Source organism: Aulonocara sp. 'chitande type north' Nkhata Bay, linkage group LG17 (assembly GCF_057382095.1).
Source record: "Aulonocara sp. 'chitande type north' Nkhata Bay isolate Kocher_YH1m ecotype deep benthic linkage group LG17, A_spYH_male_GT1.1, whole genome shotgun sequence".
In the NCBI taxonomy this organism is placed as follows: domain Eukaryota; kingdom Metazoa; phylum Chordata; class Actinopteri; order Cichliformes; family Cichlidae; genus Aulonocara; species Aulonocara sp. 'chitande type north' Nkhata Bay.
The window spans coordinates 7,427,347-7,453,077 of NC_141360.1; the positions used below are offsets into that span (position 1 = coordinate 7,427,347).

General features: G+C 42.7%; 1 protein-coding gene across 1 annotated transcript in view; it reads left to right on the forward strand.

Moving 5' to 3' along the window:
• The first annotated feature begins 6,015 nt into the window (after positions 1 to 6,015).
• Positions 6,016 to 25,731, forward strand: part of LOC147309591 (inactive tyrosine-protein kinase transmembrane receptor ROR1-like) — a 155,896-nt gene continuing 136,180 nt past the window's right edge. The window contains exon 1 of the mRNA XM_086270481.1: positions 6,016 to 6,430. Coding sequence (XP_086126607.1) covers positions 6,325 to 6,430 — 106 coding nt within the window. The 5' untranslated portion in view covers positions 6,016 to 6,324. The remainder of the gene's footprint in view (positions 6,431 to 25,731) is intronic.

Sequence of the window (25,731 nt, forward strand, 5' to 3'; positions counted from 1 at the left end):
ACAGTCTGTCAGCTGTTTAAAGATGTCTAAACTGTGGTGAAAACCGTCCTCAGTTATCCGCCGCTCAAAGAATGCGCAAAGTGCTAACACATTTTCAGCGTTATTGCAAGGAACGTCAAGTAAAAGTGCATGCTGTTAGTGTTATTAGGATATAAAGAAAGAGAGAACATAGTGAGAAGATGTAGGAAGGCCATTTTTAAGGCCTATCATTATCGCCATCATCAACTTTCATGCTCTTTTATTGACTGAGACATCATCGCCTGGTTTTTAACAAAGAGCCTCCCTGTCCGACTGCTGTGGCCACAGCAGAAAGCCCAAGGGATCTGCTCTTCAAAGAGCCCTTTAGAACCCCGCTCCACTCCGACATGAAAGTTCGAGGATTTCAGCATGCATGGTTGCAATTTTAATAATCTTGTCCTGCTTTGGTCAAAATGAAGTCGACAGACATCAGGCAAAAAGAAAAACAGGCCAATATCAGATGTAAACTCACTACTTGGTCAGTGCAATAGCGAGGTCTCCCCCCCTCCAAAGCCTCCTCCACCCTGCTGAGTCTCCCTACTGTGGAGAAAACCTAAACACTCATCCGGCTGCTTAAACTGAAAATCTCGAAAGGTGCTTCGCAGAGGGGGAAACGGGGTTTACAGATGGTGCACGTCACCTCACACTTTTCTGCAGACTGCAATCAGTCATGCCCAATTTCTTCTGGTTTGACAGTTATTTAGGGTTATTTAGTTTGAATTTGCTGTCCGTGTGATACCGCTGGAGAACAAAAGACCTTTGTTGCTTATGTGAAATCATGCAGATGCAATAAAGGTCTTGGGTCCTCAAGACACTCCACCAGAAGTTCTCAAAGTGGCGACCTGACATACAGTGGGGCAAAAAAGTATTTAGTCAGCCACCGATTGTGCAAGTTCCCCCACCTAAAATGATGACAGAGGTCAGTAATTTGCACCAGAGGTACACTTCAACTGTGAGAGACAGAATGTGAAAAAAAAAAAATCCATGAATCCACATGGTAGGATTTGTAAAGAATTTATTCGTAAATCAGGGTGGAAAATAAGTATTTGGTCAATAACAAAAATACAACTCAATACTTTGTAACATAACCTTTGTTGGCAATAACAGAGGTCAAACGTTTACTATAGGTCTTTACCAGGTTTGCACACACAGTAGCTGGTATTTTGGCCCATTCCTCCATGCAGATCTTCTCGAGAGCAGTGATGTTTTGGGGCTGTCGCCGAGCAACACGGACTTTCAACTCCCGCCACAGATTTTCTATGGGGTTGAGGTCTGGAGACTGGCTAGGCCACTCCAGGACTTTCAAATGCTTCTTACGGAGCCACTCCTTTGTTGCCCGGGCGGTGTGTTTTGGATCATTGTCATGTTGGAAGACCCAGCCTCGTTTCATCTTCAAAGTTCTCACTGATGGAAGAAGGTTTTGGCTCAAAATCTCACGATACATGGCCCCATTCATTCTGTCCTTAACACGGATCAGTCGTCCTGTCCCCTTGGCAGAAAAACAGCCCCATAGCATGATGTTTCCACCCCCATGCTTCACAGTAGGTATGGTGTTCTTGGGATGCAACTCAGTATTCTTCTTCCTCCAAACACGACGAGTTGAGTTTATACCAAAAAGTTCTACTTTGGTTTCATCTGACCACATGACATTCTCCCAATCCTCTGCTGTATCATCCATGTGCTCTCTGGCAAACTTCAGACGGGCCTGGACATGCACTGGCTTCAGCAGCGGAACACGTGTGGCACTGCGGGATTTGATTCCCTGCCGTTGTAGTGTGTTACTGATGGTGACCTTTGTTACTTTGGTCCCAGCTCTCTGCAGGTCATTCACCAGGTCCCCCCGTGTGGTTCTGGGATCTTTGCTCACCGTTCTCATGATCATTTTGACCCCACGGGATGAGATCTTGCGTGGAGCCCCAGATCGAGGGAGATTATCAGTGGTCTTGTATGTCTTCCATTTTCTGATGATTGCTCCCACAGTTGATTATTTCACACCAAGCTGCTTGCCTATTGTAGATTCACTCTTCCCAGTCTGGTGCAGGTCTACAATACTTTTCCTGGTGTCCTTCGAAAGCTCTTTGGTCTTGGCCATGGCGGAGTTTGGAGTCCGACTGTTTGAGGCTGTGGACAGATGTCTTTTATACAGATGATGAGTTCAAACAGGTGCCATTCATACAGGTAACGAGTGGGGGACAGAAAAGCTTCTTACAGAAGACGTTACAGGTCTGTGAGAGCCAGAGATTTTCCTTGTTTGAGGTGACCAAATACTTATTTTCCACCCTAATTTACGAATGAATTCTTTACAAATCCTACCATGTGGATTCATGGATTTTTTTTTCACATTCTGTCTCTCACAGTTGAAGTGTAGCTCTGGTGCAAATTACTGACCTCTGTCATCATTTTAAGTGGGGGAACTTGCACAATCGGTGGCTGACTAAATACTTTTTTGCCCCACTGTATTTCAGTGTCCGAAATTCACCACTCCTCCACCATAAATTTACTTAAGCAGAAGTATATCTTCAAAAGAAAATTCCCTCTTGCCAGCTTTAAACTCGGGTATGAAAGACTTCTTACATGTAACGAGTTAAAGTGCAGCTGAACACTCATTTGTCATGAATTGCCATATTTATTTACATGAACTGACCGCAGCCCTGGTTTCGATCAGAGGATCAGGCAGCTGTTTCAGTCGGCTGCTTTACATCTCTCAACCATCGTAATCAATGTATTCCTAATTTCCTCAGCTACTCCAGTAGTTGCAGACCAAGGAGACTGCAAAAGTGTGCTGATATACAATCCACGGCATTAAAGAAATTTAACACAGAACAGTCTTGAGGGAGCTTGAAGTTTCTGGATTTGCTTGTTTGTGAGTATTTGATGGTTTTAACTGAAACTTCATTTAATCTGTCATTTCAAGAGAGACTTGAGAACAATAACAATTACAAGAATGCAGCTAGCAGATGGAAATAACATAAATAAACAATACAAGAAATGGATAAAAACAGTTGCAGGAATCATAAAGCGTGCAACAATGACGCTTTGAGAACACCAAGGGGTGTAATTCATTTTAGGACAGCTTACAATTCATACCATTTCAAGTTTAAGGTAACTGAAAACAGTTTTTCCAATGTCAGCGGATATCTCAGGTTAAACAAGAAGACTGGTTTTGTAGTTGGAAAAAGACAGCAATCTTTCAATTCGAGACAAGAGTCTTGTTTATTTAAAGGTGTTCAGTATAAGTCAGTCAAATTAAATCCCCAGGGACTTGTAAGGATCAGCAATTAAAGTTTTGGCTACAGAGTGAACAGAGTCACACAGTGGAGAATAATGTGTCTAAAGGGCACTTGTCATACTAACTGCCAGCTCCATGTTTTTAATTGTCAGGTTCTGCTGGAGTATCTTTGTGTGCTTAACAATTCCAAACAATCCTTATTTGTCACACTGGGCCTCTGTGCAGACACTCAGTTCGCCCACGGACTGAAACAGACCTTTTTAGCTCCATTTCACCTATCTTTAAATTTGACTGACTGCCTCTTGTAGACAGAAGGTTTGAAAAGCATGTGGGTGGGGCTTCTGTTCCCACAACCAGTGCTGTGAGCCTGAGATGGCCACATTAGGGATATCTACCTGAAGATGAGCATTTAGGGAAGTCTGAACCCCTGAGAGCTTTTGGCTCATTTGGGTTGCTTTGCACATATGATGAGATTATTATTGAAACTTTGTTCATGTTTAATGTGATCCATTTATTACTATAACAGATTAAATAATAATAAACGCAGACCAAGTCAGCTTTAAGGACTTTAGTTAATTTTCTTGTGTCTGTTTCTGTTTATTTGTGTGTTTTCTATGTTGCAGTGCACTGACCTCTTAGGGCCACTGTACAGACCACTGAATGCACCAGGGTTTACGGTGGGTTAGAAGAGTGTTATCCCTGTACTCTGGGATGACTTTGAGTCTATATGGGTTTAAGAAAGGGAAAGAGGATCATGAGACAGGCATGACATGTTCTGGACTCTTGGGGCTGACAAAGTGCAGGGTAAAGTACTGCTGCTTGCGAGCAACCCACTTCATGTTCGTCTCTTGAGTCTGGCAAATAATTCAGTGTCGAGCATTATTTATGCACACTGTTCCTTTATTCTGTTACAGCTAAATCAAAACATACCTCAGAGAGGATGATGTTTCCCTCTAATGAGCAGAGGTGGGTCGCTGCACTGGAGAACCAGAGATACTAAATTGCTACCATTCTTTTTCCTGCTCCCCAAAATGGCTTTCAAAATCCTCCGTGCACACACACACACACACACACACACACACACACACACACACACACACACACACACACACACACACACACACACACACACACACACACACACCTGCAGAGACAATGCATGTGTCAGAATCCAGAAGTCAGCAGAGTGAAATTAAACAGAATGTGGATTTACAGAGGAGAAGTGAATTTGGTCAGTTGTATTGTAAACGTCTGAATAGTTATACTGAGATGTGTGTGTGTGTGTGTGTGTGTGTGTGTGTGTGTGTGTGTGTGTGTGTGTGTGTGTGTGTGTGTGTGTGTGTGTGTGTGTGTGTGTGTCCAGCCAGGCACAAGAGAACATTGTCTTTTCTTTCTTTTTGTAACTTTCCAGCTTTCATCTGTTTTATACACTTAATGCATGTAAAATGAGTTAAACATTTGCATATGTTGTTTTTTAGTATGTTACATTATTCATCTAATTAAAAATATTAAAGAAAAACTATACTGAACAGCACCAGATGGATCATTATCAGTTAATACAGAGAGATCAGTTAAGCTCCATTTGCAGTTTCTTAAATCACTTTAATTTGATCTTCTAAAGAGTTAGCTCACAGGAAACAGGAAGTGGTGTTCGTTTAAAAAAAAAAGACTTCAAAAAGTGTGAAGGTTCTACACTTTGTTGGAAAACCTAAACGTTCCCTTAAACATCATTAGTGCAATAAAGCACAATCATAAGGGTAACTTCAGTTCACACTCCTTGAATTTCTTATAAGTGTATTTAGCGTGTATTTTTTTCATTAGAGAATATTTTCCTTCTTGTAACCACTGGACCTTATAAATCATGTGTACCAGTGACAGCTCGAACAAAAAGGCTGTTTAGTGCCTCTCAGCCTGCAGGGAACTGAGAAGCTTTCTTTGGTTATTTAATTACCTCCACCAAGGAAGTTATGGGATTGGTTTGGTTTGGTTGCACTAAAAAAAAAAGGGATTTGCATGAACATTTTTTACCAAAGGTGCAGCCGATCTGGATCTGGATCCAGGAACTTTTGAAAGGACTCTTCACCATGGTGAAATTGGGTACAAAGATGCACAGATCTCGCAGTATCTTTACAATCACATGTCAGATTAAAAAGGAAAAAGCAACTGGTAGACTTTGATTTGATGTTCTCAAGAAAATATGACTTCTGGATCCAGGGAATCTGTTTACACGTGGCTTAGAGGGAATGCTGTCTTCTTTTAATTGTTGATTTTTGTTTATTAATTGCTATACTTTATTTATCTGGAAAAGCCCCAAATTGTACATAACAAATATAAAATGGGTCAATATATAAAACTATGCAACCAATATGCAAATTTTAAAAAAAGAACAACAAATACGTTCGTTTTTTAAGTTTATAGGATGCACTTTATAGTTCGATATAAACAGCTGTAGATATAAATTCAGTTGTCGTGAATTTTACGGCAGAGATTTGAATCACTGATCTCTTCTATTAAGCGTTTTAGTGATTGAAGTAAAGCAGGAAGCACAAATGCGGGGTCTCCATCTAAAAACTGAATACTCCTCAGATATTTCACTCACAGATAAAAAAAAAACAAACACACGAGGTAGACTCTGACCGCCCTGCGGACAGTTCCTGTAGTGCACGCACGATGGCGACACTTGGCTAATCAGAGCCATGTGGCTTCTGTGGGCACAACTTCTCCCGATGAAGTTTGCTGGAAGGATTGCGCTCAGTCGGAGAGGGAGAGAGAGACAGACTGAGAGGAGGCAAAGCGGAGCTGGGCTCGAGCGAAGAGGAAAGGCACAGAAGCCAGGACAGACGGAGACAGCTTTCTTCAAGAAGCACCAATTTGTTTTCATCCTAGGGAGAGTTTTGGTGGGCTTTGAAAAAACTGCTGAAACGACCTAGAACTGATCAAAACGCCGAGCTTAGAGTGGTTATTATTATTATTGTTGGGGTTATATTACTTTTTTTTGTAGGGGGACGGACTCGAAATTGATTATTGTGTGTGGTGGATGTGAAAAGCGTGGAAAGGTTTAACACACAACCGAAGGAATGTATCTAAACCGGGCAGCGGCGAACCAGCGACTCTGGAGATGTCCACCATGCGCGCTCTGGATCGCCCTGCTCCTCCAAAGTGTCCTGGACCTGAGCGCGTCTGGTGAGTCTCCCAAAACTTTTTTTTCCTTAGCCTTCACTTCTAAAATCATCCATTTTCCTACTCTCCTCTGCTGACATTCAACTTTCTAATCTGTCAGCCTTGACGAAAAACTCCTGCAAGGGCTTCCAACATGTTCCCAACGCGCTCCGCTGCGGCGTTGCGCTTCTTTTATTTTAACGTGCTGTAAAGACGGTTCAAGCCATCCATCCCCATGTTTACATTTTGCTTGTATATTTTAGGCCGACTTTTTGTCTGTGGCTCCTGAAATCATCTGTTAAGTGACCCCATACTGCCGGCCATCGTTCAGCCTCTCTTCTCATGCAAATGATCTTTGGTTTTTTAGATTATCGTCCCATTGTCATTCTGAAGGCTCGGCACGGGGAAATACTCCACTCCAGTGGCGGACAATAGGGGGGCTCTTAACGAGTCAGCTGGATGCCCATTGTGCCCACTCTAACCACGCCCCTCAAAAATCTGAGCGTTAAAGATAAGGAATGTGTGAAGGCTTATTTAAAAGGCAAACAACCACTGCATGTAGTGTTAGGTTTGGTTGATGGCGGGAGGGGTTATCGCTGATGAAGGCAGTATGATGGGGATGCATGCATGGGCTCCAGAAGCCTGTGGCCTCTTGGAAACAGGATTCGGTTTACGTATACGTGTATCCTTCAACACAGACATTTAAATAACTCTTTATTATAGTTTATTTGTGTGTCCGGACTCTCTCACTGCAGTTTGCACTGCACAGAGCCATGTGTGCCTGTGCAGTGCTGGCATCTTAAAGTTAAAGATGACCTGATAGCAAATGCGAGTGGCCTGTGGCTGATTCCCATAAGTGTGATTGAACTGAGTTTGAATTGAGTTTGAATTGTTTACGAAGCTGCTCCTGGAAGGCATTTTCCTCCTTTGTCCTGGCTTTTAAGTGTTTATAGTGTATGAAACAATCCTCCCCATCCAGACCAGTGGTGATGAATTGTCTCCGGAAAGTTTTTCGGGGTTTGCTTGGATTATCCCCGTCCTCCATAAATGCCTTTTCAACTGTTATTTACAGTGAAGGTGTGCAGCATTTCCTGTATTGGGCGTCAAGCATTTCACCAAGGCCTGTCTTTTTTCTCTCTTTCTCTTTCCTCTCTGTATCCTCAGTCCTCTCTTTTTTTTGCTCTGAGGCAGAGAGGAATGTTAATTCACATTACTTAAGTGGATGAGTTAGCTATAACTTATTCCTCAAATGGAGTTTAATGGTTGAATATGAAGTGGAGAGGAGCCAAACCCCCTGATCCTTTAGGTACTTCATATCTGGAAAGAGACAAGTGGAAATGACTGTGTTTCCCACCCACCCACATACGATCCAGAGGGAAAATACTCTGAAAATTAATTTTGAAATACTAATACTGTTTTCCATGAAGAAAACTCCCATGGCACCCTCTTCAACTAATATCATCTATAAACAAAAAAAGCTTCAGAATCCTTTTCTCCCAGAGATAATCGGCAGCTGCTGCTTCCAGTGACTTTCATTCTGATTTTCTCTCTCCATTTAAATGAATGTCACTTTATGATGAAACTTACTGGTGTGCTGCACATTAATGACACTCATTTGCAAGCTTTTTTTTATCCCTTAATCACAGCAGCTCCAGGATATGTTTGTGGACAATGCTGTCTTTTTCGGCAGAGTCAGAGAGGAACAACAGTGCGGTTTCACTGTAATCAAATGTTAAGACAATAATTCCGGACAAAGTGATCAGGGGCTGTACTGTGGTTGCAACGGAGCAAACGGGACAAAGAGGAATCTTTAAAGTGTGGTCGTTGTTGTCTTTATTTGCCGCCGTCTGGTGCGCTGGGCAGGCTGTGTGCTTCCATTGAAGAGGTCGGAGGTCACAAGTCTGTCACTGTAGTTTAAATGCGAGCATTTCCAGGAAAGGTCAGGCGTTTCCCCGGCCGCAGGGAAGGATTTTGTTTTATATGGTGGACATGCAAAAGGGTGTGCAAATTAGCGGTTAAAAATCTGTACACCCTTTCAGAAAACATTTTAAACCTAAGGAAATACTTTCTTCATTTGCAGGATTAGAAAATGTCAGTTAATGTACACCATTGGCTGATTGTAGGAAATTTGATGATTTTCCCCGTGCATTCCCTCTACTTGCCAAAAGCAGTTTAGGCATCACTATCAGCCCTCAGGGTGCTAAAACCAACAGATCGTGAGATTTTATTCTTATAGGCACTGCTTCACTTGTAAATCACAAATGTTACTGCCATGCATTTGTGCAGAGTGGGGGACAAAAAAAAAGGCCACCTAAAGTTTAACAGGGCTTTTTATTTTTTGTCCAAACATGATTTTATTTTATTTTTTTTATTTATTTTTGCTGTGCCAGCAGGGCTTTTTTTTGTTTGAATCACCTGAGTTTGAACCCAGGTGGAACCGCGTGGAAATCAGATTTCAGCTAAAAGCAGCCATGCTAAAAAGTCCCACCTTTTTATTTAAACATGGAGATAAGCACTGCATGTTCATCTGTCGGCTCAGTGATAATCTTATGACAAATTCCTAAAACCAAATGGACAAAAAATGTTTTAAATCCATGTAAACTGTGTAAATGTTCCTGAATGTGGGACATTCACCTCTGGGCATGAAAAGGTCCAGTGCAGGGCAGGGACTATGGGAAATGTGTTTAGAATTGCATTTAGCCGTTTAATAACACTTGGGAAGGCTATAAATCATGCCGGGTGGAGCTGACGCGGTACAGTTTTCAGTGGGACACACTGTTGACAATAAAGGCACTTCACCCCTGGAAAATCCAATTGGTCTTACAGGCTGAGTGTGTAGGAGCTTGTCCTGGTGCGTCTGCCACTGACATGCCTATCTGGACTGTTTTATGTCTCCTGGTGTTTTCTTAGACTCTTATTTGGGGGAACAGACCACATGAAGTGAAAAAGAAAGCTCAGAATTTGTGGTTTCGTTTCTTTTATGAGGACTTGTTAAAAATTTTACATATCAGCCACTCCTTCTGCTGATTTTTATTTTGTATTTTTTAAGCTGCGCAGTGCATGTGATGGCACGTTTCTCACTTTGAGAGTGCCTATTTCAAATTATTCAGCGTTTTATCCAGATGCTCTGGCAAATGTTTGGCTCGGTCTCGAGTGGTACATCTCTTTAAGATCGATGACCCGGCCGCGTCTAAAACTCCACTCCTCCGCTCTTGACATTGCACATTACACTAAGTCAGGCATCAACTGCCGAGGATCTCTAAAAGCTTTTGGCAGACGCAAAAGAATGTGGCAGGAAGCGTGTGTGTGAAAGAGATGTATGTCTTTTTTTTTAAACACACACACACACACACACACACACACACACACACACACACACACACACACACACACACACACACACACACATCTACATATTTTGAGACAGCTTGACTCAGTTCTGAGTGTGCGAAACTGGGAGAAAAAGCATAGACGTTAATTTAATCAGCACACGCCTGTAAATCATAAGCTCAAACTCTGTTTTATGTCACTGATTTAAAGCGCCGGTGTGTAAACTATGTCGTGCACTGGCAATTACCTACTTCCCACTCGTTATTAGGCACATGTGTTTGCCGAGGCTCGGCGTGCCTCAGTGCTGCCACGGGGCAAACTGTTTTGGAGAATATTGTGTGATAATTGTTTAAATGATGTAGAGCCAGCAGGTAATTTGCTTCCAAATGATAATAAAAAGGTTCAAGATATCAAATGACTCTTTGAGTGCAACTTTTTTGGTTGTTTTTTTCCCCCTAATAAGACCCACAATTGCAGTATTCACATAATAGGAGATTCAGAAGAACTTTCCTTATGTTGCTTGGCTGGAATGTCCTGATAATATGCTGTCAGTAGTTGGGTTGTCAAAGGAATTTTTTTAAAAAGGAGAGCTAGATTTGAGTTTCCTTTCTTTTGTATATCTGCTCTGCCAAGTGAGGCAAAAGCCTTTTTTTTGTGAACGACGAGAAGTGTAAATTTCCTGCATTTGCGCAATACTGGCAGAAACCAAAAAAAAGAGAGAAAGAAAAATGCTCCCATTTCCACAAATCGGACTCAGTGGAGCGGGGTGGTGTTTTAGTGGCAAGGTTTTCCGTGGAGAGGCAGCGTTTAATCAGAGGCTAAAAGCGCTGCACTCAGATCCTCTTTGGAGACGTTTGATAAAGTTTCTGCCACTACAAACTGTAGCCAAGCGTGAAAACCTTTTTCCTGCAATTTACTGTCTGCACAGGAGGTCAGCCTGTTAGAAAGGAAAAAACCTCTACAGGGTTCAGGGAACTGCGGTCTGGATTAAGAAAAAAGGAGAAACAACATCGGTTCAGGCTTTGGTGCTGCAGTTGAGGAGCCAGTGTGTAGATGGCACTTGAATGATTTTAGCAGAGTGAGAGTCTAGACTGAGCGGGGAAATAAGCTGCATTAGGGTGGCGTTCTCCAGAGCAGAGCATTAATTGGCCATATTTTCCCGCTCCCGCCGACTGACCTGTACCGTATACATCCAACCGCAAATGAACTTGCTTTCTATACCTTCCATTTGATACTTTCTGTGTTGATGTCTTTTGGCTGCTGCCTGGAAGACAAATTACTCCTGCCACATTAAAAAAAGAAAAGAAAAAAAAGCTCTGTGCTGTATTTTATACACACAACACAATGAGTCCTTTGCTGCAGTTGTAAGGTAGGCTTTAAGAGAGAGACCGTGCTGATGACAAAGTGACACTTTAATGAGTCTAATGGAATAAGCCACACATACTGCATATCAATTTTCCATACGGACTTGGCACGGTTTCGCGTTGTGGACCGTGGGGAAAGGGTGCTGCTTTAAAGAGCTCTAAATGTCACTGAAGCCCCACTCCTTGTTCGAGTTTTATCAAATTACTGCTTTGCAAGTGTCCTTCACAGCTCGTGCTTAATATGTGGAGATCATGCTACATTTCATTTAATAAGGGGTTCGGATGAAACATGGCTTTTTAAACTCTCCTGTATGTGCCAGAGTAAATCTTTTTAAGCCCTGTTTGTCTAGCATTAAGGACTTGAGAAACTCCTACTGGAAGCAGACGGGCAGATCTCAGTTCAGCCACAATTAAATCTTTGTACAACACCAGGCTCCCACCAAGGGGATGAAATACCCCCAATTTAATGGGCGTCACTGCCAAAAAAAAATCAATATTTGTTTTCCATGAAAGATATGTTCACTTTATGGATTATTAAGAGAGATGGCACTGTCATATTTGTGTGCAAAACTAGAAATATGCGTGTCGTTTCTTCACAGCTGTTTAAGTATAGGGTTTGGCATTCTCTTTTAATCTGCTATTTTGTTTCTGCATTCAATTAGTAATATGTTAGTCCATAACACTTAAGTCTGAGATAACCTTTCTATGGCTAAAGCTTCAAAATCCAAAGAATACAAAGATCTAAAAGAGAGAAATGCAGAAAGTCATCAGAGTTGTGATGCTTTAACCACACAATGTGCAGCATTTTGCACTAAATCAACTCATCATCTGGTCACAGCAGCTGGACCGAAGGCCTCAGACCCACATCTGTGGTAGCTGCATACTTCCACTTGGGGGCAGTGTCAAAAATATGTGGAACAACTGATTATGGGTGACACAGTTGTCCATATTTGTGTCGATGTGGGTCCTTTAACATTTAACTTGTGTCTCAGAGAAGACAGATGCCACATACACAGACTTTTTCACTGATTTCTCCTCGGTGGTTCTACGACCTTTATTTGTTGTTGTTTTTTTCATTCTTCCTCTTCGTGGTGGACACAACTTGGATAATTCCCTTTCCTGTTTAGGCCTACTTGTTGAGCGCTTGACTTACGCACAGCATAATGTCTATTTAGCTGCTTGGAGGACTGCACACAAGCCTCTGTGTAGGTTGATTGCCGTGATCTTTTTCTCTCTGTGTGTTAGGGTTAACCAGCCTGAGGAGGAGTGTTCACTTTGATAGGTGACACTGGAGGAATTTTCAAAAGCATTAAACAAGTACTAGGGCTGAACGATTATGGAAAATAATCTAATTGCGATTTTTTGCCCCAATATTGCGATTGCGATGCGATATGCGATTATTTTTTAAGGTCTTTGTCTTCTGTATTATTAAACAAAGACAAGCAATACATCATATAGTATGGCCAATACTATATTACATTAATTTTAAACTGTTCTTTCCTGGAAGACAGACCTCTGTTATGATGACATGAGGTGATGCATGAATTGATGACTGACATTTTTATTTAACTTCTTCAATCACAACAGTATATTTGAACATACACAATAGTTTATTTTTAGCTTACAAACATCTGAGCATAAAGTGCTGACAAGGAACCCTGGTGTAAACATTAAAATGAAAGTCAGTACAATGTGCAGATTGCAGAAATATACATAAACAAAATCAGTGGCTTTACCACACTCAGTTTTTCGACATCTGTGAACTACTAGACAGTCATTCAATTAAAAAATAATATTAAATAAATAAAACTAATAAATAAAAAATACACACATCTTACTGATCTCTGCAGTCAGTAACATTACACATAAAGTGCAAACATAATAGCAATTGTATAAACACACACACAAACACGCCTTTAAAATTTAAAGGCGTGAAATTGGACGGTCTAGTTCTGATTAGCGTCACCGCTGTCTCGGTGGAGTTTAATAAACTCGGCCGTCTGCTTCTTGCTATCTAAAATATAACCAGACACTGGCGTAAATTCTCGACTGTCTCATACTTCTGTTTAATAAGTTTTCTGTTTGACGTTTAGTCAGCTGTGTGAAAACCAAGGAGGAACCCACCCGGGGGATTAATAAAGTTTTATTTTATCTAATCTAATAACTTTAATCTCAGCCAAACCGATTTACTCACGAACAAACAAAACACTGAAAAAAGCCCAACAATAACATTTTTAGGTTGTCTAAGTGACTTATATATTACGTTTAACCCGAGCAGCGAAACTCCGCGGTGATCTGAAAATGATGTGCCGGGAGTTGTGCCGTTCTCGGCCGCATCAGTAACCCTCGAGTTCCCGGCTAGCTGTCGAGCTGGTGGGTAGCAGACGCCTCTGAAAACGTCGAAGCACTTTTGCAAATATGGGATATCTTGATAAACCGAGCAGATATTTGATGTTTACACAACTACTTTCTCGCCTGAAAATATGTTAAAAGTTTATTTTGTGACCCAGAAAGATTAGTATGAGTAATTTTAAAACTTAGTAGCGGCCGCCATTGCTGGAAACTGGAGTTTGGCTGGGCCGCGCTATGAATTCTGGGATATGGTAGTAATTTGGACAGCCTTCGGCGTGTCGCTGTGACGTAATCGGTCTACAAATGCGGCCTCAGGAGGATGCAGCCCATGAATTTGGACATGTCCAGAGTATAATCGCAGCCTTTGCGGTTAGAAAATTGCACTTGATCATGTCGCGATATTATCGCAAATGCGATATATCGTTCAGCCCTAACAAGTACACAGTGTTCGTGGTCGCAGATGATCTGCATTCTTTAGAAAAGCCTTGCCTATCATTGCATGTTTTCATGGGGACACACAGACGTTTTTTCCCCGCATGATGAGAATCAGAAAATAGTCAACCCCTCTGCTACCTTTCAAAACCATCAGCATGACATCAAAACTCATTGGCACTGTTCCTATCTGGCTGGCAATCACATGCTAATGCTTTTAATTTTCTTTTCTGTACTTTCTCACTTTCCTGGCTGTGTCCTCTCTCTCTTTCTCAAACACACACTGTCTCTTTTGCCCCCTCTCCTTCTCTTCAGTTTCTGAGTGGCTCCTCAACTTTTTCTCCTTTCTTTGCCTGGCTGACTGACATGCTGCTCTTGGCTGAGCTGCTTGTGTTTACTCAACAATAACTGAGAGCAGGGTGGCTCCACAGCAGTTCCTACGCTCTTCAGGGAAACAAAGATAACGACTCGTGCAGGCTTTCTGGCAGGATTGTTTGCCAGTACGCGGCTTCTCATACTAGAGCTGAGATGGAGCGGCATCTTGTGCTGTCAGCTGATGCAAAAACACTTCATTCTTTCAAATGATTCATTGCAGCCATGGCGAGATCATGAGAGGGATCTTTAGCCAGATTTTTCCGTAGTCAACGCAACTCTTGATGCGTCTTTGAGGCTCTGTGGGTAATCTTTTCAGAACGCAGTGGTTACGCGGCAAAAAAAGCACTGGACCATCAGCTCCACAGTGGCATTTGTATAAACGTATCACTCCGCAGTTATTAATAGAACCGTATCACATGCGTTTTTCTCACAATTTCCAAAATCATTCCCAGCAGATCCTTCGCTCAAATCTTTATTTTTCTTACTTTTTCTCTCTCTCTCATTTTTTTTCATGCCTCTGGAGCGAAGCCGTAGCACACGCCGAAAGTGCTCGGCATATAGACTTCAGCCTGCTTGCAAAATACTTAAACCAGACACATTTGGGCTTCAGGAAATTTGATTTTACGGGGCATCGTATGATTTGTGTTCGGCTTGAATAAACTGTGTGCTTCCTTGTTGAATGTGTCTGTTTAGGCTCTCGTGCAGCCACTCAGGAGGTTTTTATGTTTGTATAAGATGCAGAGAGAAGTGTTTTCCCGTGTCTTTGGCCTGTCATTGCTTTGTGATTACATTTAGTGGCCACAGAAACTGTAATCCCGTCGTTGCCAGAAGCTGAAGCATTTTTCCCTTTTGGGGATTAAAAAGGTTTTTAGTGTAAAGCTGCCAGTTTAACAAGTCGATTTGGCCACTAAACAGGTTTAGGGATCTGCTAAAACAACACTAAGCTCCTTTCACTTTATTTATGTGTTTTGTTTGTTATTGGGGAATAAAAATGCTCCAATCAGCAGGCTTTGAGCTCTCAAACTGACTGAAAGAGAAACACATTTCTGCCATACTGGCTTCTCTTTATTGGCTCCCTGTTAATTGCAGAATTTAATTCAAAAGCCTTCTCCTTACAAACAAGGTCTTGAATCAAGCCCCATCATATCTTAAAGACCTCTAGCATATCACCTCCCTGAGCCTTTTTCTGTTTGAGGTTTATTTCTGTTAAAAGGGAGTTTTTCCTTCCCACCGTCGCCAAATGCTTGCTCATAGGTTTCATTCTAGTATTGCAGGATCTTAACCATACAATGTCAAGTTCCTTGAAGCAATTATTGTTGAGATTTGGAACTATACAAATAAAACTAAATTGAATTGAACTTACTTTGCCACTATTTCCATCTTATTCCACCTCTATATTCTATGGATATATTGGTATTGCAATGTAACTCAATTAATGCAATATATATAAAAACAATACAGTACAGAAGGAAAGGAAAGTCAGTCATTTAGAAACATTGTCAGCACCTGGTTGGTTCAGCAGAGGATCGACTCTGAGCGCTGTCGGCAGCACATCTGGCAGAGTGTGTGAAACACATTGGCGGAAAGTGCCAAAATATCAGCATTTGAATTTTTTACACCCAAAACATCCATCTGGCTCTAGTGTGAAGACTTTTGGTCCATACATATATTAAAGAAATACAATCCAACTTAACTAAACAAGTAGGGGGTAATATTACTAAATCCAGCGTGTTTTCAGTGCAGCGTAGTCACCTTCAGCAAATGTCTTTGTATTAGCATTAGTGGAGACATGGCCTTAGTGTGTTTGTTTAACCAAAGCCTCGTCACCTTGTTCTCTGTGCAGGCGCCCTGTTTAACCAGCAGCCAGTGTTTACCCAGCCACTTGATTCACACAAAAAGACTCGAGAGAGGCTGCGCCTTGAAGTGGCAGCACAGTCCCGTTGTCCGACTGATCTCGCACATTTTTTTCCATTAGGCTGACAAACGGCGCCAAGTCAGCATTTTGTGGTAAAAACAGGTCTGTTTGCATGTGCGGCCTGTGAATTGTGACACCAGATTTCAGGGGCAAAATTTAGATGCAAGCACGCAACTATAAATCTAACAGTGACTTAGCATGAATAGAGGGGAAAAAGGCACAAATGACCATAAGAAATTTGACTTAAATGGAAATCCCCTTTCTATCCATTCTAATCCTGTGTCGACCGCATTCACCGAGGAATCTGGAGTTAAAGGTCTCATTTGGATGTGAGTCTGAAATGCAGTCACTGCAGTTAAATGCCCATCTACCAAACCACTGCTGCCCAGGCATCTGGCTGATTTAGCACCACCAGGAAGCTGCTGTCCCTGTGCGGTCAAGTCTTCTGTCATTGATCGGATTTTGTGAAAGAGGAAAAATGTTCAACGATGCAGATTTGAAAAAAATTCTCACTTTAAGATTCTAATTTTCCACTTTGTCTTTTACTCAAGAAACCTGGTGGTAGCATGATTTTAGCAGATTATGGCATGCTTAACTCTTAAGAGTTTGGGCAAGCCTTCAAAGATCCCTTTATTGTGGTGAGGAATAGCTGTTACCATACTCATATCCCTTTTGGCTTGATGGCCTCACTATAAGGCAACTTTTTTTCCCTCCAAGGTGAAAAGTTATTGATTCCTTTGTTGCCTAACTATCCAGAGTGTGTCTCTGTTTTGTAGCAAATGAGTGAAAATAACAGCAGGACCGAAGGTTATGTGCTTCTGACTGTCCGGATGCATTAACCAGAGCTTAGAATGATGGAGGCAGTCCTGTGTTTGAAGTCTGAGCGGCCCGTGGGTTTCGTGGTCAGATCTGCAGGAATGCTTATGAAAGAAAATCCGGTACAGTCATGGAGCAGGAATCTCTTTGTTTTAAAAGTGACAAAATGTATGTTATCTCCTCCACTTCTCTTCCTTTTGTGTTCGCTCAACTCGTGTTTGTATCGAACCTGGCATAAGCTGGAGAGGGATCTCGTCAGCTGGCTCGCTCCTGACCAGGAATTCATACATTTATCCTGTGGGACGCCGAATGCTTTTCTTTTTTTCCCCCATCCGTCTTTGAGGCGAATAAAAAATGATGGGGAGTGTTGAGGGGAAAATTCAATTTACCCATTAAAGCTGCCCTCCTGTTTTTCATATTTCTGCTTTGAACGGTTGTTTTACTTCCCGGTAGATGTTTATCAAAGCTGACGCCGACTTGGAAGCAACCCCACTTTAAGGTTATGTGCTGGTACGGCTGTGTCCCGCATGCCAGCAGTCTTCTCACACCTAGCTCTGCTCTCTTTTCCTGTCTCTCTATACATCTGTCTCCGTCTTCCCTCTAAGTCTCTAACCCCTGCTTGTCTTCAGAGAGCATTGATTTCAGCAGGGCAGGAAATGAAACTACATTGCCCTGTGACTCCCAGCAGGAGAGAAGGGACCTGGGGAGGGAAAGAGGAAGAGGTTCATGAAGCAAAAGGAGTCCAAAACTAGTGGAGGTTTTTTTTCTCTCTGCAGAAAGGGATTAAAAGATTTAAAGCACGAGGAGGTGAGTGAGGATCGGGATGGAACTGTCTCGGCACGGAGAAATCTGAGCAGGCTACGAATGTTATTGAGACGGGAAAATATTTTCCTAGAGGTGTTTGACTGACAGCAGGCTTAAATTTACTCCCAGCTAAGTCCTATCAGTCAAGAATCTGAATGATCCGACCCGTTAAACTGAAACAAACAGCCTCCGAGCAGCAATGTAGGGGCCTTCGTAGAAAGAGGAGCAGAGGCCTTCACGATCTTTGAAAACTCCTGACCTTCATCCCTCCACCAGAAGTCAGTGATCTTCTCCACAAGAGGGGCCTATATAAGAGGCTTAGGCCCTTGTGATCCCACTGCCTGTTTGTCTAACCTCTGCGTGGCTGCCTCAGCAGCACTAAGCTTTGCCCGCAAAGAGCTCATTACCTCTCAGCCCTCTATCTCAGCTTCATTGAGCCATTGTAGCAGTTGGAACACAGGTTTAAGTGCTCCTGATTATGAACGTCGTTAAACCCTTTACACTAAAATATGATGTGATCTCATGCCATGTCAGCACTTGTGTCTTAAAAAAAACAAAAAACAAAAAGCCAACCAAGGATTAAATTTGGAATTGTTGAGCAATGCATGGAGGCGGCATTATTTCCTACCAGAGCAAAAAACAGATTCCCAGCATTTCACCGTCCCGCAGCAAGCTCTAATGGCACATAAAACCTGTCATGTCGTTGCAACCATAATTGGAGCAAAGAAGAGATGGCACAGCGTCAGCATCTTTCCAGACGTTTACCCACGGCCCCCGGTGCGCTTAAATAGAATATTTATTGGCCTTTTCATTGAAATGTACAGCTGTTTATACCGTGCATGCATTGTGTAATGATGTTTTGCAACGAGGCTCTCGGCCCGTCGCTGTAGATGTATGCAGACCTCTATAGTTAAACAGGGGAAAGATATATTGAGACATCTCTGCTGTGGACATTGGAGCTTATTATTTCTGACGTGCCCGGCTGGCGTGCTGATCTTAAACGGGCCGGCGCTGATAATTTGGATCGAGACAGATCGCCGCAGTGGTGATTCACGACTGTTTGAGTGGGAGTTTTAAACAGTAATGGATTCGGTTTAGAAGTTTCCCCTCCTGGTACCGTTCAACAGTTTGGACAACTCATGGCAGGGACTTGCGATGGAGTTTGGCAGACCAACGTCTTGTCTAAACCCTCCTTCTCCTCCTTCAGTTTTCTCCTACTCTTTGTCAGCATCTTAATGCCCCCAGCCCCCCCCCCCCCCCGATACTTATTAAGATTTCCAAAGCAGACAGTTTGCTGTGAAAACTGTCTAAGATATAGTTATTTCAGATCTGGAATGTGTTCTGCTCTCCTCACTTTTTATTTTCATTTCTTTTCAATCCTCTGTGTCCTCAGTCAGACGGCGGTGACCCACTGCCCCCCACCCTCCTCCTCACTGCCCTCGCTTTGCACTCCCTGGGATTTGTTAGTCCATTTACCCTTTAATTCAAACCTGATTTAACTCCAGCCAGCTGGCTAGCTTAACCCCCCCCCCCCCCCTCCCCCCACCAACACTCATGACGGCCCTGAGCAGGAGTGGACATTGTGTTTTTGTCTCGATATGTGTTCTTGCGTGCATGGAGAGCACACGGCCCCTCCAAACATTGAATTTCCAGGCAACTGAGCGCCCCTTTATGATCGCTGCAAACAGCCGACACTCTTCCACTCATTTTGGTCATAAAAAACAGCGTTCCACTGATGGCCAAATGACGTCTGTGTGATCGCGCTTCCCCGAGTCGTGACAAACAGAAGATTTAGTGCATCAGAGTCCTTACTGTTGCTCACAAGTGCAAAAAGCCGATGTCTCTGCACTTGATAAATGGGCTCTTTGATTTCTGTTAGATCTGTTTGGTACTTTTGCTGAACTGCATTAGGCTGAAACATGTTAGGCACATCAAAACGAGATAACCAGAGTGCACTTGGACCGAGTTGAAGGGTAGGACTATGGCGAGGTGATATATTTAGAAATGGCCTCTGTGCTTGCTGTAGACCTGCGAGTTTATTTAAGGAAGCTGTAATTTTCCTGCCAGCTGCCCTTCCATGTTTAATTGGGACAAATAGCTCATTGCTAATGAATTTATTGTAAGCTTGTAAACGTGTTTCGGAAGTCCTAGGACTCTGGTTGATTGTCAAATACCATCACTCAGTGTGCAAAAAAATGTCTCCAGAAATTTGCAAAGACTCCTCCCTTTAAATGCGACAGTTAGTCATTCAGATTTTTTTAAAAGGCTTTCCTGGCTCAAGTCTTATAAAACTAGAAGAAAAACAGTAGTTAAAGAGTTTCCAAGACAATAGACGAAAGGTGTTTTACTGCCGGCAGATAGCAGCCCGCGTGTTTTTTAACCCTGTGCTTGCACAGTAATGCAGCCTTTGCGTGATTGGTGGTATGCCTTTGCAAACGTGCACACCCCCTGTCCCAGTGTTGGTGGTCTTGGAAAGCCACCAAGATCACCCGGCTGCTCTGTAATGTGAAAGCAATTAGCAGCCAGCGGTTTTACACAGTGCCGATATGCGTGGAATAACAAAAGGGGAATGTAGGTCACCACTGAGCCACAGGTACTCAGTGTGGACCCATGAGTATGCACGTCAAACTACAGTGGCCTGTTGGTCAGTAACAATTAGGAACTGCTTGGTAAGTTAAGAGGTCACGTATGTAAATAAATCGATAGGTGTTATACTTCAGTGCACGTGCATGAGGATGCATGACGACGGATTCTCGTAGGAATTCATAGTGAGAATTCCTGCCGTCAGTGGGTTTATAACGAGTTAAAAGCCAGATTTCTTCAGCTCCCTGCAGACCCCTATGATGTCTTCACCCTCGGTTTCCTTCATCTGACATTTCTTTTAATGAGACGAAGATTCTCGCGATAGAGATCTGCCGCTAACTTTAGTTAGAAATACAGTAAATCTGTGCCACACACATTTACTTTGGGTTAGACTGAGGCCTGTTTCTCTGTCAGATTTTCCCTTTTTTTTGGTGTGTGTGTGTAACTGCATGTCTCTATGGTGTGTGCGAGCAGGGTGCATGCCCTCTGTCACATCTGGAAGCTTGTGGTTTTTTTCATGAACTGCTAAATGAGGAGAAAAATACTCCCAGCTGCCCTCAGGAAAGCTCACCTGGTGTTGGTGTCCTTGTTTACTCTCTCACACTTTGTTTTTCCCATCGCTCCATGCAAAACATGCACGTAGATATGGATACACTATTAAAAGCGCTTTGAGTAGTTTGCCTTCTCTTCCTCTCTTTCTTTTACAGAAACTATCTGAATATGCCTTCTCTTCTTGTGTGTGTTTGTGTGTATGGGGGGGGGGGGGGGGGGGGTGTTCTAGCCCACTTCAAGGGGGTTGGAGATTGGGTTGGGGTACAAGCATGAAACATGAATATGCTTTTTACATAAGATATTCTGTACATGGCGTCCCAGCATGACCCGAGTAATCAGATTAAGACAAGAACAGTTTGACTGGGTTACATGCGTAGTGGGAGCGACCACAGCACATCGCATGGTAAAGTCATTTTCACTGCAGCCTCCGCAGGGAGAGGAGGCCAGGAGAAGCATCCACCCCTCCCGCCCTTTACCTCAAACACCACCAGTCCACCACCCCCACACCCCAGCCGGCATACTTCGGCTATCAGAAGGGAGCGGAGCTGGGAGATATCAGCCTCGAGAGCTAAAAAGCAGCTTTTGTCTCGAGCGACCCACCGAAGACCTCTGCCTGCCCGCTCTATCAGCAAATCATAAACTATACCTTGCGACTAGAAACACAGGCGAGCACGTGAAGGGAGGGGAAAAAAATCGGCAAGATCAAAGACCTGAAATGAAAAGTAGAAATACTTACTCTAGCTTTAGCTGTCATATAAATCTGCACACATTTTACATTGTGGATTAATGGTGCATTGACTGACGAGACGAGTGATTACAGTAACGGATGTAGCAGCTATGCACATGTGTGGTACACGCTGGGAAAGAAAGTTGTTAGCACCGCTCACATTAGCCACACAGTTAGTTGCTCTAAATATCCATTTCCTTTTAACTGAATGATAATAAGTAGCACCCAGACATGCTTAGACTTCACTTCCTCCATAGATCTTTTTGGACACTACTTGTAGCCACAAAAACATCAGTCTTCAGAGCTTCTTCTTCAGCGGCCAAGCCTTTCTTGCTAGCTACGTTATTTTTACCTAGCTTAGCTGTCTCTTTGACCACTAGAGAAGTGCCATCACCTCAGTGGAGCATCTTGGTATAAGTTTAATTGAAAGTGGAACTTCTTAAATTCACAGTGCATACTCTTCCTGACTGTCATACTCATTCTTTGTTCTTTTTCTTCCTTTTTAGGGGGGGGGGTTAATTGTATTTGATCTGTCCACTTGTTTTCATCATCTCACTGCTCTTTTTTTTTTCTATTTACCACAACTGTCGTGTTTTCCCTTCACCCCTCTTTCTCTTACCCAGGCAGGGAGCTCAGTCGTTCTAAGCACAGTGTCTATCAAAGCGAGGCTCACAGCTGAGATTTAGTGGGATTACTGCCTTTCACTCTTAGCCCGTCATTTCAGGATTTTCAGGTTTCACACTAGTTAGACTTTGGGTAAACAAGGACACAAAGTTGCAGCAGACAAATTACAGCTACACCAAGAGGTAGACAGGATTTGGACAACAATGTAATCCCACGAGCTCCTTGTATATACAGCGCATAAACCGACATCTTGCTTACAGTATGCAATTCTTATTTACAGTCATCGCATTTAATATTTCAGATTTAAAGGCTTTATTCGCACTGTTTGCAAAAAGCTGCGTGAAGAGCTGCTCTCGACTTTGATATAAATGTCACAGCTGTTACCGAAAGGCTTCTGCAAGTGTTCTGCTTTAAATATGTTTTTGAGCCGCCTGGTTGGAGTTTGAAGTCAATTATAGTAGCAGCCATGCCCTTCAAGTGTACCCATGAACAGCACTTGCAAGCCCTCGGAGAGCTCTTCATTAAGTGACCCTGAACCCTGATGCTTCAGTACAGTCGGAGAAATCAAAAGGGGAAGGATCTGTAAAGTAACTCATGCAAATCAGTACACTTCCTCAAAAATCAGACTCAGCCTAGTCCCAAAGGTGCCGCCGGACCTCCAAGAATGCAGTCAGACCTGCTGTCAGACTAGGTTTCCATTAAAAATAAACAGTCTGCTTTTTTGTTTTGTTTTTTTTAAATTCCAGTCAATTTTCAATTCTCATGATCTCTGTTGGACACAGAAATTTCCATTTGACTTATCGTATAGTTGTTTTTGATATGTTATATTCTTTAGATGTACTAAAATTTTTGAAAAATGCCATATTGTGTTGCTCTTTCAGTGAGCTGACCACGTTTATCTGCTGTATTTTCATGTGAAAATGTCTTGATCTGACTTGACTTGGCGTCTCTATTTCCAACATTTATTTACGGCTCTCCCGGCTCCCACTAAATCTTGTCTGCACAGCTGCGATTTTTGTCTGCATGTGTTTAATGTGAGGTTCACAGGACATTAAAATGCTGCTGGACCGTTAGGCAGGCAGTGACGCATTCAAACAGCAAAGCATCTTCTTGTTTCTGAATAAAGCACCTTTGGGATACCTACTGTATAACACACTCTTTAAGCTTAGTGACCCCTGCAGCTCGTGTCATGTCTGCCTCGTGTGTTATTGGAGTAACAATGATGTGTCCAGGCTAGGTCAGCAAGCTAAAAACAAAAAACAAACAAGACGATTATTGGTAATCATTTAAAACCTGGATTGTTTTATCTGTTGTTGACCATAACCTTCACTGATGCCCACTAGATTAGGGACGGATGGCTGTTGAGAGGTGGTTAATTGAAGAGCTAAAGAGAGGAAAGGACCGAGTGAATGAAGGAGGGACACTGGGCAAACAAGAGAGTGAAAGAGAGAAGGGCAGATCTTTTATGAGGCATGGAAAACGGGGTGAAAGGAGGAGAGAGGGGGAGTTGATGCCTGTGGTGGGTCTGAATAGAAGGACCCCGTGTTCTCTTTAATGTTAAATGAATAACTCCTGACCTGACACAGGCTTTTAATTGGTGTAGCCACCAGTTGGGATGGAGTGCCGGGTTGGTTGCATCGTGGGAAAGTGAGAAAATGTGCACATTCTGTCGTGGTGGTGTAAAGTGCTCTTGAACGTGTGTTTATAGTATGGTGTTGAAATTTTAGCCGCTTTAGATGTTTAGCCCAACATAATTCAAGTAAGGCCAGTGTAATTAAAAGTATATATACTTCTTAATGGTGATCGGGGTAGAATAAATGATTGCAATTGTTAAGGTCTTAGTGCAGAGAGTCTGAAATCTGAATTGGTATGCTCCAATGTACACTCACTGGACACTTCAATAGGTACGTAGTACTAGTGCTGGATTCAATGACCTTTGACCTTCTGTGCCCTATTGCTCCATGGCATAGATTCAGAAAGTTACTGGAAACTTTCCTCAGAGATTTTGGAAAGAGACTGCATGATGCTATTATTGACGTGATAGCATGATGCAGTTACTGCAGAGGTGTCGACCATCATGTACCTAGAGGTGCTTCACTGGATTGACTGTGGAGACAAACTCAGTGTTATATTCAGCAGAAAATCGAGACTCCAATCTTCTGTTGGCATTTAGTGTGGTCAAGATAGGATGTGTTTTATGTTCAGAGATGCTCTTCTGCGTATTTTGTTTGCAACAAGTGGTTATTTGAGTTGCCTTCCAGTAAGCTTGAAACGATGTGGCCATTCTCCTCTGACCTCTGCCATCATCAAGGTATTTTCACCCAGAGAACTGCCACTCACTCGATATTTTCTCCTTTTTGGAGCATCCTCTGTAAACCCTAGAGGTGGTTGCGTGGGAGAATGTCAGCAGATCAGCAGTTTACGAAATATTTAGACAGCCCTTCAATTACCATAGCCATGCCACACTCAAAGTCACTTGAATCACCTCTCTTCCCAGTTCTGATGCTCTGTTTGAACTTCACCAGATCGACTTGACCAAGTCAACATTGGGCAATTAGATATTTGCTTAAGGAGCAATTGAACAGGTGTACCTAACACAGTTTCCAATGAGTGTAGAATATATAAGAATATAATTCCCTACTTCGCAACCAACATAGCATCAATTGCCCTGATTCTGCTAATCAGCTCCTCAGGAAAAGGCCCTCGCACTTTTTTTCCACAGCTAATTTATTGTAAATGCAAAAAGGTTGCATACAATCAGTCTGTGCTAAATGAAGCGCCACTGGGATAAAAGCACACAGACTTGTGAACCAGAAGAACGAGCATAAAGCTAGAAAAATACATGTGAAAGTAACAGACTTCCTTTCACTGTACAACAGTATATTCAAGTCAGTGTTAATATCAATACTGCTTTCTAGAGCTTTAAGAAATCTCTGCTTACTAGCTGAATGCATGGGCGGCTAAGTCCCCCTGCCTTGCTGTGAGGGACCTCCCATGTTTGGGAAAAGAAGGAGCCTTTGGCCTGTGAGCCCGTAGGATGCCCTGCGCATGAATGACGGGGAAGAAGGGGGTGCCCGGGTAGGTGGAAAGGAGATGGCTGAAAGAGGCAGCTCAAGCAGAAAGAGAGGGAAAGGGGTTAAGTGGAGGCAGGTGTTCAGTGACAAACCTTACAACCCCCACCTCTTCTTTCTTTTGCCCCAGCTCACTCCTCCAACAGTGGTCCACTGAGAGTTCAGAAAACTAGCCCAAGAACAGACACTTGTTAGTCACTTCCCTCTCTCTCTCTCTCTCTCTTTTACCTTCTTTTGTTTGCCCTTATCCAACCACCTTATCCTTCTGATCTAATCTTTTCCACCAAATTGCACCCTTCTCCTTTTATCCCATGTTTCTTTCCGTGCTCCCCTGTGTGCTTTTTGCCCATTGCTCCAGGACCACCTGGCTCTGTGGTTTG